The sequence below is a fragment of the Theropithecus gelada genome, chromosome 14 (genome assembly GCF_003255815.1).
Source record: "Theropithecus gelada isolate Dixy chromosome 14, Tgel_1.0, whole genome shotgun sequence".
Taxonomy (NCBI): domain Eukaryota; kingdom Metazoa; phylum Chordata; class Mammalia; order Primates; family Cercopithecidae; genus Theropithecus; species Theropithecus gelada.
Window position 1 is genome coordinate 62,054,330 of NC_037682.1, and position 18,416 is coordinate 62,072,745.

Genomic DNA, 18,416 nt, shown 5'->3' on the forward strand with positions numbered 1-18,416 from the left:
ACCTCTCTTGACTGGGTCCAGGTTCTGTAGAATTCACTGTCATAGACACTATGACTGGTGTCTATTATTAAAATATAGATTTCAGACCTTCATGAGAAATTAAGAGGGAGGCGGTTTGGGGCTACGTATAAAGACCTAGATGAGGCTGGAAGCCGTACTGCAATGTGGCACACTATCTCAGAAAAAAAAAAAAAAGAGGGAGAGAGTTTTCTGTCATGGGAAGGTTTCAGGCAGAGATCAAATTGTGAACTTTAAAGATGATATGAAGGGATGAGATTTCTGATATTGTGGATAGTATGGATTAACTTTAGGAGCGAGTGTAAATTTAGACTCCTAAATCCCTTAGTACTTTTAGATCCTTGGAATTATCTTGTGTCAGAACTGGAGTGGTAGTTATTTAGGGTTTATTCACACATCCGAGATGTAAGTTTCTAGAGTGTTGACTTTAGCCCAGGAATTTCAAGGGGTTCAGGAAGCTTTCTTCTTCCTTTTTAAACATATGCATACTTGTGCAAACAAAGTTCTTCCCTAGGCTGCCTTTTCTCATCCAGTGCAGTAATTCTCAGTGCAAGAACATGTTTTGCTCCTCTCTCAATTTACCCTTACATCATGTGGGTGAGTCCTCACAGATTTTGATTTGTTGTTAATCCTTCACTATTGTCACATTACTTTATAATATCCCATCTGGACTATCACAAATACATTTCTAGCAAGATCTTACTATGCCCTAGTTTTCACTCCCTTAAAATCATTTGCTAACTTGCTAGCAGATAAAATTTTTAAAAGGCCAAATTTCTGGCCTATCATCTACAAACTTTTAATTACTTGGCTTAAAATAGTAACTTTACATTTGATCCTTTCCCTTTTACATTTGACCAACTAATATTTCTGCTTATGAACTAATTTATGTAGTAAAATATTTATTGATATGTATTTCCAGCATATGTTTCATACTTCTGTGATTTTATACAAACTATTTTGTTTTTAAGGAATGTCCTTCTCTATCTCCTTTATCTGGCCAGTATCTACTGAAGAATTATTTCCCTCAATACCCAGTTTTATTCTGCCCAGTTTGATTTAAAATACATAAATTCATCAATCTTTATTTAATTAAGGGCTTATTTTCCCCTCTAATATGAAGTATTAGGTTATAACTGCTAACGACCAGTGATATGTCCCTCTCCATGCATCCAAGGGACATCTGGCAATGCTTGAAGGCATTTTTTAATGTTGCTACAAGGAAGTGCTACTGGCATTCAATGGATAAGAGCCAGAGATGCTTCTAAACCTTTTACAATACAGATTATATCTCCCACAATAAATAATTTATTTGGCTTAAAATGTCAGTGCTGACATTGAGAAAGCCTGCCCTAGAAAAAGAAATTAGGCCTATTGGAAGGTGGAAGTGGAGGTGGAAATAGAAATGGAAATAAAAAACTATCCAGAAGAAAGGTCATTATTTTCTCAACCTGATCTATGGGCTTTTTGATTGAAGACTTGCTTTCTATTTCATTTACTTGCTATTTTGTTCACTTGCTTCATCATCTCTTTTTGCTGTCTTTTCTCTGACTACACAGTACATACTTTGTCAAAGCTCGAATTTGTATGTTACCTTTCAAGGAGTCTCCAGTGCAACTATTACTCAAGTGGCCCTGTTGAATTAATCAAGGCACTATTTCTGATAAAGGCAATACTAAATATTTTTGAGCCAAATTGGAGATTATTGCCCAGTATATGTGTCAACAAAAAGAGTCAAACTCTGTAAAATATTTGTAGAGATTTATTCCGAGCCAAATATGAGTGACCATGGCCTGGGACACAGTGCTCAGGAGGTCCTAAGAACATGTGCCAAGGTAGTCTGGGTGCAGCTTGTTTTTATGCATTTTAGGGAGAAATGAGACTTCAATAAAATACATTTAAGAAATGTGTTGATTATGTCCAGGAATCAGGGGTGGTTCCAGGTTTGTAGGTAGGTTTAAAATTTTTCTAATTGGCAATTAGAAAGGAATATCTGAGTTGCAATAAGAGGTTATGGAGATCAAAGTTTTATCATGCAGATGAAGTCTCTGAGTAGCAGGCTTGAGAGAGAACAGATTGTAAATGTTTCTTATTAGACTTAAGGTTTGTGTTGATGTTAATGCTGGAGAGATATATTGAGGCATGTCTCACCCCTACTTCCCTTCATGGCCTGAACCAGCCTTTCAGGTTAAATTTTAGAGTGCCCTGGATCAGGAGAAAGTCCATTCAAATGGTTGAAGGGACTTAAACTTTTACTTTTTATTTACATTCGGATGGTATGTTTTCAAGAAGTGGACATATATCAAACAGGTAGCATATAATAAACATGTTCTATACTGTGTGTCCTATACCTATGTGGTAAATTAAAGTGACTGAGGATTAATGTCCATCAGAATCTTAACAAGCTCACTGATGAAAATAGTTGGTATATTTTTACATCACCCAGCCTGATGTAATTATACTCTGATACACAGATCTTTTAATCCTTATTTATAGAATTATATTTATAAAATCTCAGAGGACACAAATTTGCATATTTTATTCTTTCTGGGTAAATACAGCATAAAATTTTGATCCAAGTATATTTACTCATAACAAGAAGTCCTAGGCTTTCATTAATATAATCAACTATATTAATATTAACATTAATATATTAATATCAATGGTAATTTCATAAGTTAAGAATGGTAAAACAATGTAAAATGTTTAAAGATATTAATTAAGTGATATTTAACACATTTTTAATAAATGGTACGTGTTACTTTTTGAAGTCCAAGCATTCAGCAAAATGTAGATAATTAATAAATATGGAATAAATAAAATTATCTTTGTTTCTCAATTGCTTCAAACAATATTTGGATCATAGTGGATACTTAATAAATCTTTGTTAGTTAAAATCATTAAATAATAAACATCTAATTTATTTCTTGGATAAGTTTTATGGAAAGAAAGAAAGAGATATTTCTGCAGCTACTGGAGATAGCTTATATGTGCTCTTTCACTTCGCAGAAACAATCCAAGTATATCAGCGGAAAAGGAAAAAATTAAACAAACAGACCAGTGAAAGGTGATGAGGCTGGCAGATTGGTGGGATTTTTCCTTGTTGGCCTTCCACTACTATCTCTATCTATTTTGCAGTCTACTTAAATTACTTCAGAAAGTGAGTTTTGCAATTACTAAAAGAAAATACAGGTAATATGTAAATTATTTAATATTTTACATATTTTGTGGTGCAAATATTTTCTTGAAACAGAGATTAATTCAGACAATAAAAAGCCATTGAGCTTTGGATGATGAAAAGGCAAAGCCACTCTACACTGAAACTTGTCCCCTGGTAACAGAGATAGGAGGCTGTGAAAGCCTAGAGTGTTACATGTTGGAGCTACCAGTGAAGGGCAGAGACAGAAAATGTGTTGAAATACTCCTATGCAAAATAATGTGCCAAAGAAAATTTTCACCTTTACAGAAATAATTGTATTTGAGTGGATAGAAGATGTATAGATATATAAAGCTTTATGTAAAGAAAAAAAATAACATTTTTCATGTAATTTCAAGTTGTTAAGAAGAGATGATGGTTCAGGCTTAGGGAGGTAACAATGCCTATTTCCAGGTAATGAAAATTAAAAGGTATATGTTGGCAATTGATATTAAATACAAGAGATGTGCACATGGCAGAGCATGGTAGGTGAGAACAAGCTTTCATAGGAAGTGCTGAAGAAAAGACCCATGAATTCAAAAATAAGGAATTAATTTTGTTAGAGAATGCACAGGACAAAGGTATACGACATATGATCGGGTTTTGAGAAGACACTGAAAGTTTGAAAAATTAAGTTGAAAGAATTTTGAGTCTATATGAGAAGAATCAGACTATGAAAAAAACTAACCTGGAAAAAAAAAAAAAAAAAAAGGCAGTCAATGATTTTCAAAACTAAAAAACATTTCATTCAAACTTGTCTTCTGAATGTGACCAGAATGGTCTACCAGCACTGTGGATCCTTTCTTTTCTTTTCTTTTTTTTTTTTTTTTCAAGACAGAGTCTAGCTCTATAGCCCAGGCTGGAGTGCAGTGGCACGATCTCAGCTCACTGCAAGCTCCGCCTCCCGGGTTCACGCCATTCTCCTGCCTCAGCCTCCCAAGTAGCTGGGACTACAGGCACCTGCCACCATGCCCGGCTAATTTTTTGTATTTTTAGTAGAGACGGAGTTTCACCGAGTTAGCCAGGATGGTCTCGATCTCCTGACCTCGTGATCTGCCCGCCTCCACCTCCAAAAGTGCTGGAATTACAGGCGTGAACCACTGCGCCCGGCCTGTGGATCTTTTCTTTATGGCTAATGTAGGTGAAGTCTCATTTAAAAATTCTTTGCTTTGCATTAAATTTTTTTTTTTTTTTTTTTACAATTTCAATTGGTAAGTCACAGAAAAAGCACATATGCTGAGTAACAAACATAAAATACTGTTGATCCAGTAGTCATGAACCAGAAAGAAGCGATCTAATCCATTTAATTTTGCCCACTGAAAATGATTAAGACATGGAGAAATAGAACCTGATGTTCATCTTTCAGTGACTTTGGTAAAGGAGAGAGAAAATTCGAGAAGATTAGTTAGAATAGAAAATATAACATGATACACTCCTAAAATAACTAAAGTATATTTTCCTAAAATAAATTAACATATTTTTAATTTTAATTCATCAAGGCTCAACAGAGAATAGAAGATGAAACAGCAAATCTACTACTTGATTCTGCTGAACAAATCATGCCGACATTCAATGACTCAGTCTTCATGCCCTCTGCGTTTATACTAATTGGGATTCCCGGTCTGGAGTCAGTACAGTGTTGGATTGGGATTCCCTTCTCTGCCATGTATCTTATTGGTGTGATTGGAAATTCCCTAATTTTAGTTATAATCAAACATGAAAACAGCCTCCATATACCCATGTACATTTTTTTGGCCATGTTGGCAGGCACAGACATTGCACTTAACACCTGCATTCTTCCCAAAATGTTAGGCATCTTCTGGTTTCATTTGCCAGAGATTTCTTTTGATGCCTGTCTTTTGCAAATGTGGCTTATTCATTCATTCCAGGCAATTGAATCAGGTATCCTTCTGGCAATGGCCCTGGATCGCTATGTGGCCATCTGTATCCCCTTGAGACATGCCACCTTCTTTTCCCAGCAGTTCTTAACTCATATTGGACTTGGGGTGACACTCAGGGCTGCCATTCTTATAATACCTTCCTTAGGGCTCATCAAATGCTGTCTTAAACATTATCGAACTACAGTCGTCTCTCACTCTTATTGTGAGCACATGGCCATTGTGAAGCTGGCTATTGAAGATATCCGAGTCAACAAGATATATGGCCTATTTGTTGCCTTCGCAATCCTAGGGTTTGACATAATCTTTATTACCTTGTCCTATGTCCAAATTTTTATCACTGTCTTTCAGCTGCCCCAGAAGGAGGCACGATTCAAGGCCTTCAATACATGCATTGCCCACATTTGTGTCTTCCTACAGTTCTACCTTCTTGCCTTCTTCTCTTTCTTCACACACAGGTTTGGTTCACACATACCACCATATGTTCATATCCTCTTGTCAAATCTTTACCTGTTAGTTCCACCTTTTCTCAACCCTATTGTCTATGGAGTGAAGACCAAGCAAATTCGTGACCATGTTCTGAAAGTGTTTTTCTTCAAAAAAGTAACTTGATCATTAGTGACTCCTATAGAGATTTAGGGTTGGTTCTAAGTAAAAACCTAAATGTAATGAAAGTCACAGATCAATATTCTCAAACTACTAGCTCAACACATACCTGTAATTCTAAAGTACACCTCACTTTTTAGTATTTGCTTTGAATCTATATTTTGATAAATTTGGAATCATTTATGTGTCTTATCTACTTTATCTGAAATACTTATCAATATAAAAATAATATGAAATCAGTAATACCAACATCTGCAACATGAAACTTATGTAATTCAACCAATGACTATAAACACCAAGGAATGTACAAGGAGAGAATGCAAAAAAATTGAAAAATATTAAACATATTCACAAATATCATTTTTAGAAAAATAAAATCAGGGATCTGGGTTTACATATCAAATATCCTTCTAGAACCACACAATTTTATTGATTTCTACCTAATTTGAGTTTTACTCACATTTGGAAGTTTAAGTTCAATAATTGAACATACAAATTCTGTTACCCACTGAAAGCATCTTGAGTACAGAAACTGTATCTTATTTACCCTTTATCAGCGATACAGAGGACAATGCCTCTGTATTGCTTAGAATCTAAGTAAAAATGACATTGAATAATGAACAGAGTAAACATTTTATTTGTGTCAATTAATGGTATTCAAAAGCCACAAATTTGGAGACTCTAAGGTAATATGCAATCTTACCATACAGAAAACCTGCATACTAGAGATTTTATTTCCATATTATCAGGGTAAAAGAAAGGTGAAGATTTGAAATAATCATTATGCAAACCTGAAATAATACATTGGCTAAACACAGAACTGACATATAAGAAACCACCTCCTGAATAAGGACTTTAGTCAAGACAGAACCAAACAAATTTTTTTTCCTAAGAATCAAGTTGACAGAGAGAGTCATCTGAATCACTAATTTTGAAAAGATGCATGGTCGAAGGAATAAATAATACAATAAAACGTCCTGATATAAAAAACCATATCATTCAAGAGGCAGATACAGATTCATGTAATTTTGGGGAAAAATCTTGTCAATAATGTAGAAATAACTTTGAGTCATAATATGTTTGTTTTTTAAATAAAGTTTATGTAAACATTAACTATATTTAGAAAGAATCAAAAATACAATGACAAAAGATAAAACAACATGTTAGTTGACAGGCAGACATGTTAAAAATTGTTGAATTATATAAGCAAAACTTAATCATGAAATAACCATTTTAATTCTGGATTAGAGCATTAAATATTTCAGTAGTTATGCCATTAATAATGCAGAAAGAATAATTAATGAGGAGTTATTCTCCCAAAAGAAAAAAAATCATAAATATATGAATTCTTTCAGAAAAGTTAGTATGCATGAAGGATAAAGAATAAAGATAATAAGCATGTGATATCCCTAAATAAGAAACCAAAACAAACAATATGATGATAGCTACAGATTAATCACGAGTGAATGAAAAAACTGTATTTCAAAGTATCTGGTATAAAAATGCACCAAATTATATAAATGAAAATAGACAAAACACCCATATTGGAAAATATCAACAGAAAATAAAAATTCAACATAAGTCTATCAGAAAAAACACATTAAATATCCTAAAAAACACATGTTGTTTTTCCTTCTCTGGAGTATGAGGGAACACAGACAACAAAGATCATAAAAATACACGTTATCTAATGGAAAAAATTAAATAAAAAATTTGTGTCATAATTAGACTGTGGGTTGGCATTTCAAGTCATTTAAATCTGTAATTAATAAAAAGAACAATTACAACGCATAATAATATTACTAGTTTCTCTAACAATGTTCCAGTGTTCTCTGCTAAAGAAACCCCAGCCAGTCTGCTGAAGCAATCTCCACATGGAGTACAGCATCTGGTCCAGCTGATTTCAACTAGGTCCCAGTCAGCACACAGATCTGTTTGACCTCTTGATTGCCTTTTGGTCTTCTTTACAGGTCAAATTTGTTCCGTGCTGAAGATCTGGGTTCATATTACCTTTTTTTAAGGTGTAAAAAAAGAGACCTGGCCTCAAAATGAGGTTGTGCACATATTTTCTGGGAGTCCGCTCCATCGCTCTTCAATTGAGGGCTCTGGCTAATTGGATGCAGAGTCTGAGGTAATGGACAGCCACTTATAGCAGCTAGAGGGCTGAGATATGAGTCAGACTCATATGCCCTGACTATGATGCAATGAACATCTTAAAAAGAGACATTTATTCCAAGAGTGAATTGTTTGAGGGCTCGAAGGGATTGCCTTAAGTTAAAGATGGATAAACAGGTATCAAAGCTAGGAATCAAAAAGGTCTGTGATTCTCCATTACCTTCCTTTAACATTCTACATACCCCTGGGCATGTTATTTCCTCTTCTCTACAATGGGGCTAACAATACAAGCCTCAGAGACTTGTTAGGAATATGTGAGAAAAGGGTCTTCAAGCACGTAGCACAGATCTAGGCTAAAACACACCTTAAACATGTAGGCCCAGGTGTACATACTCTGAGAATTAAGACTCAGAGAAAAATGATTTCAGGTTTAAGTGCAAAGAGACAGAAATGAATGGAGCAGAGTCCAGGATAGCTGTGTGGCTGACGATCCTCTAGCTGGAGCTAGGTCAATGTCTTTGGGCAGAGTGTGTGTGTAACATGCTCAGAAACATGCCAATTGAGACAACAGAATACCTTGGTGATCTTTACTCAACTGTTTATTTTTACTGAGATAGAATTCACATGCCATAATATTAGTAATTTTAAAGTATGCAATTTGATGATTTTTAGTGTATTATAAAGGCTGTGCAACCATCATCACTACCTAATTCCAAAATATTTTTGTCGTCCTAAAAAAAAATCTATACACATTAGTAGCCACACCCGATTACTTCTGTTCCCCCCATTTCCAGTCTTAGCAATCTCTAATCTCTTTTCTGTTTCAATAGATTTTCCTGTCTGGATGTTTTATATAAATAAAGCATTTCATATGTGAAATCTTCTATTGACTTTTTTTCAATTCTTTTCAATTAATTCTTATATTAATGTAATATTTTAAAGGTTAATCCATGTACAATATATCAGTAATGCATTTCTTTTTAAGGTTGAGTAATATTCCATTATATGGGTATGCCACATTTTATTCATTTAGCCATCAGTTGATAGACATTTACAATGCTTTCACTTTTTGGCTATCATTAGCTTTCATTAAAAAACATCACTAAGAGACCCATTTGATGTTATTTGTCATACATTTAAAACCAGTCTCATCAACATTTTTCTTCAGTAAAATTCATTTGCAGGGAAGAAGGAATAGACAAAGTGTATGTTTAAATTCAAAGATGAGATTAGATATGATGAGACCAGATGAGATAAAATAGTTGAATGGAAAGCAAAGAATGAAAGCAAGATCGTAGATGAACTGTGAAAGAAATGAAGCACAGCAGAAATAAGGTGAAATCAACAGATTTAATGTGTCTCATTCTGTCAAAGTGTTGTTGAAGTCAGACTGAGGAGAGTGAACTGGTAAAAATACAAAGAATAACATTAGAAATAATACTCTCCAGTTGTAGGATATTAATTATCTCTGGAAGGAGGGTGGGAAATATTGTGGAAGTGCAGAAGAAGTATGATTCAATTGTATTGAACCTTCCCTCAAGAAACAGTGTGATGGGTTACATGGGATTTTTAGTTATGCTTTATTTATTTTTTATATATTTTTATTGTATATATTTGGCAAGAAAAGATAAGTGAATATATTCCTGATGTAGTACTTGGCAAACCACTGAGTTTAACAGAAGATAAACAGTATTTTTTATATTCATAGTAAAAATATCTCCTAATGTGTTTTAGTTTCTTTAGCAAATATTTATTAAGATTATTCCATGCTTTAAGAACTATGATTAGAATTTAGGATAAAGGAATGTTCATGAAGGCAATGAACATAAAGGTGCAGCCCCATTTCTTACATTGAAGTATATATTCTATGTGTCAATATGATGTTTGTAGAATTTTTAAAGCTTAATTATTGCCTTGTTTTTTCAGTTACAAAGAGAACTATGTTAAATTTTCCTATACTGTAGATTTTTCTTTTTTCCTTGGGGATGAATCAATGTTCTCTTTTCTTTTTTTTTTTTTATTTTTTAAACTTTATTTTTGGTTCAGGTGGTACAGGTGTAGGTTTTTTACATGGAAAATTTCATACCACTGGGGTTTGATGTACAAACGATCTCATCAAACAGATAGTGAATGTAATACCCAGTAAGTAGTTTTTCAGCCCTCACCCTTTTCCCACCCTCTGACCTCAAGTAGATGCTGGTGTCTATTGTTCTCTTCTTTGTGGCCATGTGTACTCAAAATTTATCTTCCACTTATAAGTGAGAACGTGTGTTATTTTGTTTTCTGTTCCTGCATTAATTCACTTAGGATTATGGCCTCCAGCTGCATCCATGTTGCTGCAAAGGATATAGTCCCTTTCTTTTTTATGTCTGTATAGTATTGCATGGTGTACATGTACTACATTTTCCTTATGCAGTCCACCACTGATGAGCATCTAGGTTGATTCCATGTCTTCACTACTGTGAATAGCATTGTGATGAACACAGAAGTGTATGTGTTTTTTCGGTAGAATAATTTACATTCCTTTAGGTATATATCCAGGGATGGGCTTGCTGGGTCGAATGGTAGTTCTGTTGCAAGTTCTTTGAGAAATCTCCAAACTACGTTCTACATTGGCTAGACTAATTTACATTCTCACTGGCAGTGTATAAGCATCCTTTTTTCTCTACAACCTCACCAGCATCTGTTACTTTTTGACCTTTTAATAATAACTATTTAGACTGATGTGAGGTAATATCTTATTGTGCTTTTGATTAGTATTTCTCTAATGATTAGTGATGAGCATTTTTTCATATGCTTGATGGCCCCATGAATATCTTCTTTTGAGAAATATCTGTTCATGTTCTTTGCCTACTTTTTAATGGGGTTGGTAGACCTTTCTTGGATGCATATTTTGCAAATATTTTCTCCTATTCTATAGCTTGTCTACTTACTCTGTTAATAGTTTTTCTTGCTGTGCAGAAGGTCCAGAATAGTATTTCCTAGATTTTCTTCTTGAGTTTTTATAGATGGAGGTCTTATATTTAAGACATTAATTAATCTTGAATTGATTTTTATATATGGTAAAAGATGTTCAATTCAATAAATGGTGCTGGGATTACTGGCTAGCCAATACAATCTTCTGTAACAGATGCAGAAGATTGCATATGGCTAGCCAGTTATCCCAGCACCATTTATTGAATAGGACATCCTTTACCAATTACTCATATTGTCAACTGTGTTAAAGATCAAATAGTTGTAGGCATGCAGCTTTATTTCTGAATTCTCTAAACTGTTCCATTGGTTTATGTGTCTAATTCTGTACCAGTACCATGCTGCTTTAGTTTCTGTAGCCTTGGAGTATAGTTTGAAGTCATCTGGTGTGACTTCATGACTTTGTTCTTTTGCTTGAGATTGCTTTGGCTATTCAGTCTCTTTTTGGGTTCCAAATAAATTTTAGAATCTTTATTCTAATTATGTGAAAAATGTCTTTGGCAATTTGATAGGAATAACATCGCATCCGTAAATTGCTTTGGGAAATACAGTCATTTCACAACATTGATTCTTTCTATCCAAGAGCAAGAAATGTTTTATTTATCATTTGTTTGTGTCAACTCTGATGTCTTTGAGCAGTGTTTTTAAATTCTCATTGTAGAAATCTTTCACCTCCCTTGTTAGCTGTATTTCTAAGTATTTTATTCTTTTTGTGGTTATTGTGAATGGAATTGCATTCTTTATTTTGCCCTCACCTTGGATGTTGTTGATGTATAGAAATTCTACTCATTTTTGTACACTGATTTTGTATTCTGAAATTTTATTTCAGTTGTTTAGCAGTTCTAGCAACCTCTGAGCAGAGACTATGGGGTTTCCTACGTATAGAATCATATTGCAGGTGAAGAGAGATAGTTTAACTTCCCCTTTTCTTACTTGGATCCCTTTTGCTTCTTGTTTCTTTTTACTGTCAAATTGTTCTGGCTGGAACTTCCAGTACTTTGTTGAATAGTAGTGGTGAGAGTGGGCATCCTTGTCTTGTTCCATTTCTCAGGGGGAATGCTTGCACCTTTTGCCCATTTAATATGATGGGTGTAGGTTTGTAATACACAGCTTTTATTATTTTGAGGTATGTTCCTTTAATGCCTACTTTGTTGAGGACTTTTAACATGAAGGGATGTTGAATTTTATGAAAAACTTTTCTGTGCCTATTGAGATAATCATGCGGTTTCGTTTATAGTTCTGTCTATGTGATGAATTACATTTATTGTTAGGTGTATGCTGAACCAACCTTGCATCCCAGGAATAAAACCTAATTGATCTTGGAGGATTAGTTTTTTGAAGTGCTGTTGGATTTGGTTTGCTAGTATTTTGCTGAGGATTTTTGACTCTATGTTCATCAGAGATATTGGCCTAAAGGTTTCTTTTCTTCTTGTGTCTCTCCCAGGTTTTGGTATCAGAACAAATCTGGCCTCACAGAATGAGTTAGAGATTAGTCCCTTTTCCTCAACTTTTTGGAATCATTTTAGTAGGATGGGTACTAGCTCTTTTCTATACTTCTTTGTAGAATTTAGCTGTTTATCTGGTCCAGGGCTTTTACTGGTCGGTAGGTTTTTTATTAGTGATTCAATTTTGGAACTTGTTATTGGTCTGCTTAAAATTTCAATTTCTTTCTGGCTCAACATTGAGAGGTTGTATGTTTCCAGGAATTAGTCCATTTTGTTTAGGTTCTCTACTTTGTGTCGTTCTGCATTAATTAATTTTACATAAGGAAAAACTAAAAGCCAAAACATATATGCATTTTAAATTAAACTCTCTATTAAAGATATTTAAGAGTAGGGAACTTCTTGGGATCAACAGATTTAAAAAAAAGAAAGAAAGAAAGAAAAGGCCTGTAATTTACTTTTCTAGGAAGGACTGTTCTAATTTTCTGTCTCTTAAAATAGGACCAAAAATCATCTGTGCATAATTGATTTTCTTCCCTTTCTCTTAGCAAGTCGTAGTTCTTATACGGATTACTGTACTCTAAACCCTGTTCTGCCTACCACTTCCAAACACACTCCTTCCTTCTATCACTGAAATGCCTTCTGGAAGTCCTTTGATGGTCAAGAGTAAATATAAGATACAATATTTGTTTTGTTTTCTATTCCTTTTCCTTAGCAAGCATACAATAATGCTGTCCAATTTGTTCAGAAATGAAATGGAGTCTCAATCGATGCATTGCCTTATTTTAGCGTCCTTTTTCTTTGTCACAAGTGAGAACGAGATAAACCCTATCTCTAGGGCTCTGAGAGACAGGAATGTGTTTTAGTAACAGAAGATGGTTCAACACTGCCATCTCCTGGCCATACTAGATATGCCAGGCCCCCAGGGAATTGAGCAAGACGATAACCCTTAGAAGTGGCATCTGTTCCTCTGGCTTTAAACTTCCATCTTTGCCCTAGGAAAAAAACAGTATCTCTCAGGATTTGAGAGAGGCTAATAAAATTTTGGTAATCAGGGAAAATTATGTTACAAACCACAAATATTCCACAGCTGGGACCAGCAAAGAGCAACATTCCTCTGTGCCAGTCACTTCTCATTGCTGCTTCTGGATATTGAGTAAGTTATAGTTAGGAATGTGTACAGCTCAAGTGGAGGTGAAACAGTACATCTTGAAGTATGAGTACAAGTGCAGCTAATGAATGTAGACTCCAGAAAAAATCCAAATCATAAACATGAAGAGTATAAGTATATTTTTGTTAGGGTCTGACTTTGAAATTCTATGAACTACAATTAAAGAAAAATAATGATAAGTTGAAGAATCTGCTTTGGAAGATTGAGATGTTAAGGGCAGTTAGGATCCTGCTATTGGATAAGTAATTTAGACCTGCAGATGTTTTACCTGAAAGAGAGAAGGATCATGAGTGTATAGGGAAGTTCAAACTGTCCCTCTGAAGGTTCAAGTCTATGTCTCTTAAAGTGAATTGACAAAAGACAAATTAACAGGAAAAAGATATAGAATTTTATTAACATGCATAAGCATGGAGAAATCTAAGGAGAATGATTACCTGATAGCTGAATTAAGGATAGATGCTTATATTTCCTTCTTTATAGAGGAGGGGAGAGATTGAATGGGACCTGAGAAGAGACAATAGTTTGAGATGAAGTTCATCTGGGTTCCAGGTGTGGTGTTTAGTTTTCAGTGTCGCCCTCTGTAATATGAGTTTTAATCTTCTCTGGTTAATGGAATTTCAGGGAAGGGATGGGAGGCAATCGTGTTCCTCTTTAGAGGTCTGGTGTCTAGGTAGATAAGGGAACTTCAGATAATAGCCTCATCGCATGCTTTGGGAAAGACAAAGAAGTGAAAGACAGGAAGGCCTGGGGGATGTCAGAGAAACCTTGCGGTTGCTTCTTTTTTTTTTTTTTTTTAAATTTATTTATTATTATTATACTTTAAGTTGTAGGGTACATGTGCATAACGTGCAGGTTTGTTACATATGTATACTTGTGCCATGTTGCTGTGCTGCACCCATCAACTCGTCATTTACATCAGGTATAACTCCCAATGCAATCCCTCCCCCCTCCCCCCTCCCCATGATAGGCCCCAGTGTGTGATGTTCCCCTTCCTGAGTCCAAGTGATCTCATTGTTCGGTTCCCACCTATGAGTGAGAACATGCGGTGTTTGGTTTTCTGTTCTTGTGATAGTTTGCTAAGAATGATGGTTTCCCGCTGCATCCATGTCCCTACAAAGGACACAAACTCATCCTTTTTTATGGCTGCATAGTATTCCATGGTGTATATGTGCCACATTTTCTTAATCCAATCTGTCACTGATGGACATTTGGGTTGATACCAAGTCTTTGCTATTGTGAATAGTGCTGCAATAAACATACGTGTGCATGTGTCTTTATAGCAGCATAATTTATAATCCTTTGCTTCTTTAGTTCAGAATGTTAAAGTGCTATATTCAGGGATATTCGTTTTCTGGGCTCTAACAATATAATGATCTCCAAAACATTCCAGAGTTTAAATCTGTGATAATTATGGTGATGGGGGCCAGGGAAGAACACAGAATAATATTTGGATGTGATGACTTGAGTTCTGGAGAGACATTAGAAATGCTTAGCACACCACTTATAAAATTTATAGATCACCTTGATTTAGACCTAGACAACTCATCACTTGCATAACCTCTCTGCTCTCACTTTAAAGAAAAAAAATCACTGATGCATAATATTGTGTTATCAGCCCTGCAACTGAACCATAGTTATTTGCTGGTATATGGTTACTAGAAATCGTTAAGCGTCCCAGCCACAGCCTTTATATTGCAACCAGAATTTTGTTTTGGATGTTTCTCTGTTTCTGCGGCTTCCCAAGGCACTTCCACCTCAACATGTTTGTCAATTATTTCCTATGGAATTTCTTGAAGAATTCTCAAATAGTCACATCCCATCATATTTTTCTTATGTCAAGTTTCCCAGAAGATAAAAAAATAAAGCTTTCGACTTTCCTTCAGCAGTAAGTATCCTGATTTCTTTTATTTTCTTTTCCTTCCTTCCTTTCTTTCCTTCCTTCCTTCCTTCTTTCCTTCCTTCCTTCCTTCCTTCCTTCCCTCCCTCCCTCCCTCCCTCCCTCCCTCCCTCCCTCCTTCCTTCCTTCCTTCCTTCCTTCCTTCCTTCCTTCCTTCCTTCCTCCCTTCCTCCCTCGTTCCTTCCTTCCTTCCTTCCTTTCTGAGTCTCACTCTGTCTCCCAGGTTGGAGGGCAGTGGCGTGATCTTGGCTCACTGCAACCTCTGTCTCCCGGGTTCACGCCATTCTCCTGCCTCAGCCTCCTGAGAAGCGGGGACTACAGGCACCCACCACCACGCCTGGCTAATTTTTTTTTTTTTGTATTTTTAGTAGAGACGGGGTTTAACCATATTAGCAAGGATGGTCTCGATCTCCTGACCTTGTGATCCGCCCGCCTCTGCCTCCCAAAGTGCTGGGATTACAGGAGTGAGCCACCACGCCCAGCCCCTGATTTCTATATAAGGGTTATATCTGTTCACACTGCTTCCATATGGAGATCCAGGCTTCCAAATTCATTAACTTAACCTGACCTCTAACTAATTCAACATCTTCTTCATGGTTCCACTGATGATACAACCTGAGGTCCTTCTTCTCCTAAACCAGGTACTCCAAAATCTCCTTAATTTTAAGTTTATATATGCACATAAATACTTTAAATATGCTTTACCCTTCAATGTGTGGAAAAGATTCTGGTGTGAGAGCTTTCGGGTGCTTATATGAGAGTTTTAGGGTGATATGAACTAGAGAGTTTTTGTGTAAGACTTGTCTCCTGTATCAGAATTGCTATGGTAATACATCAAAATTATGTGACTGCCATTGTCTATTGAATGGAGTCTGAGTCTTGCAGCAGTGTCATATTTGAAAACTTGGGACTAAAGCTAGAATAAACGTTTGTGTTTCTCCATCTAAAATATAGTTCCAAATATAAATATTTGTATTCCTGCTTTCCATGAACAGGTTAGAAGAGGAAAGAGAAAATGGAGTTGGGGAAGAAGGAAAGCACCACTAAGAAGGTTGATCATATTGGCCTCTTCTCAGAGATGATGTCCAAAAGTCTTCACACTGTGGATATCACTGAATGTGGCTGGATGATTTTGCTAAAGTGTAAACTGGTGAACTTTTCTATGGGTCTCTATATTGGCATTTTTTTCATTCATTTAAAAAAAGATAAGTAAACTGATGGTGTTGGTTCTCTTACTCTTGCTATTCAACAACTTTGTGATTGGATAAGCATAAAATATATAAAAGTACAGAGAATCACAGCTTGGCAAACTCTCTCCCCTTTCTAAGAAGACCCCTGAATGGCTCTGCCTATTACAAATGGTACCTTGTTCATGCCCTTTGTGCTGACATTTATTGGGATCCCTGGTTTGGAATCTGTACAGTGTTGGATTGGGATTCCATTCTGTGCTATGTACATCATTGCTCTGATTGGAAATTCTCTGGTTTTGATCATCATCAAATCTGAGCCAAGCCTCCAGGAACCCATGTATATCTTCCTGGCCATGCTAGGAGCCCCAGACATTTCACTTAGCACCAGCATTGTGCCCAAGATGCTTGGTATTTTTTGGTTCCATTTGCCAGAGATATATTTTGATGCTTGCCTCTTTCAGATGTGGCTCATCCACACATTTCAAGGCATCGAATCAGGAATCCTGCTAGCCATGGCTCTGGGCTGCTATGTAGTGATCTGTTATCCTCTGAGGCATGCTATGGTATTCACTCCACAGCTAGTCACTTATATTGTAGTTGGAGTGACATTGCGGCCTGCCATTCTGGTAATTCCACGTCTATTGCTTATAAAATGCCGTCTGAAAATCTACCGAACCAAGTTAATATCCCACACTTACTGTGAACACATGGCCCTTGTGAAGCTTGCCACTGAGGATGTTTACATTAATAAGTTCTATGGCATCCTTGGAGCATTTATTGTTGGTGGGCTTGACTTCATTTTCATCACCCTCACCTATATTCAAGTATTTATCACTGTCTTTCACTTGCCTCTGAAAGAGGCATGACTTAAGGTATTTAATACATGTATTCCCCATATATGTGTCTTCTTCCAATTCTATCTCCTTACTTTTTTTTCATTTTTTACTCACAGATTTGGATCTTATATCCCATCATATGTACACATCACCTTTTCCAGTATTTACCTACTAGTCCCACCAATCCTCAACCCCTTTATCTATGGGATAAAGACCAAGCACATTAGAGATAAGATAGTAATAATATTCTGTTCCAAAGACAAGGCTTGAAATTTGATTGAAATAGTTTCTTCAAAAAGGTAACAGCTCATCTGTTACTAGACCTATGAGATCCAGTCAATGGTTTGGGGCATCATTATGATTGATGAATAAATTAATGTGTCTGTATACACACACACACACACACACATATACACACACATATATATATTCATATCTGTGCAAGCATTTTTCTAGGTATATTAATAGAAATGAAACTGCAGTATAAAAAGTTTGTTCTGTTAATTTTTGATAAGTATTGTCATTTCATTTTAGACAATTTCAGTAGTTCATACTTCCATAAGCAAAATTCAAGTACTTGTTTCCCCGTGTTATATTATTAAAATTTAACCAAAAAATAAAAAAAAAAGAGTCCATAATTTTGTTACTGAAAGTCACATGGTTTTATTTTGAGTTTATTTTTAATTCACACTGGATTTTGTTTTTGTGCAAAAAGTGAATTACACAGCTTAATGGAGGAAGCTTAATAGAAGAAACTCTATTTTGCTAAATAGCGTTTGTATTAAGCAATTTATTATCTTTCCATGTTATTCTGTGTTTTTTCGTTTAATATATTACCATAACTTTGTGTATTTTTCCTGTCCTTATTTTCTGACTGTCCTCATACCACCATGCTTTACTAGTTTAATTATTAAAGTTCTAGAATACTTTGATGTCGTAAAGAACAAGTTTTTTTTTTTTTTTTTTTTGACATTTTTGATTGCAGATATCAATTCTGGAGCCAAACCTAATTGTTTGTTTACTGATAGCTTATTTTCCTGGAATTTTCCCTGAAGAAAAATTAGATAATAAGAT

General features: G+C 35.4%; 2 protein-coding genes across 2 annotated transcripts; both read left to right on the forward strand.

Annotated features, from left to right (window-relative positions):
• The first annotated feature begins 4,773 nt into the window (after positions 1–4,773).
• Positions 4,774–5,724, forward strand: LOC112607099 (olfactory receptor 52A5). Its single transcript, XM_025358160.1, has one exon. The coding sequence runs from the start codon at positions 4,774–4,776 to the stop codon at positions 5,722–5,724; it is 951 nt and encodes a 316-aa protein (XP_025213945.1).
• A 10,931-nt stretch (positions 5,725–16,655) lies between these two features.
• On the forward strand, positions 16,656–17,569 carry LOC112607131 (olfactory receptor 52A4-like). The gene is given in 2 exon segments (XM_025358224.1): positions 16,656–17,430; positions 17,433–17,569. Coding segments are annotated over 2 exon segments (912 nt in total).
• The last annotated feature ends 847 nt before the right edge of the window (positions 17,570–18,416 follow it).

Coding starts and splice junctions, on each gene's coding strand:
- LOC112607099 (XM_025358160.1), top strand. CDS start 4,774: ATGCCGACATTCAATGACTCAGTCTTCATGCCCTCTGCGTTTATACTA.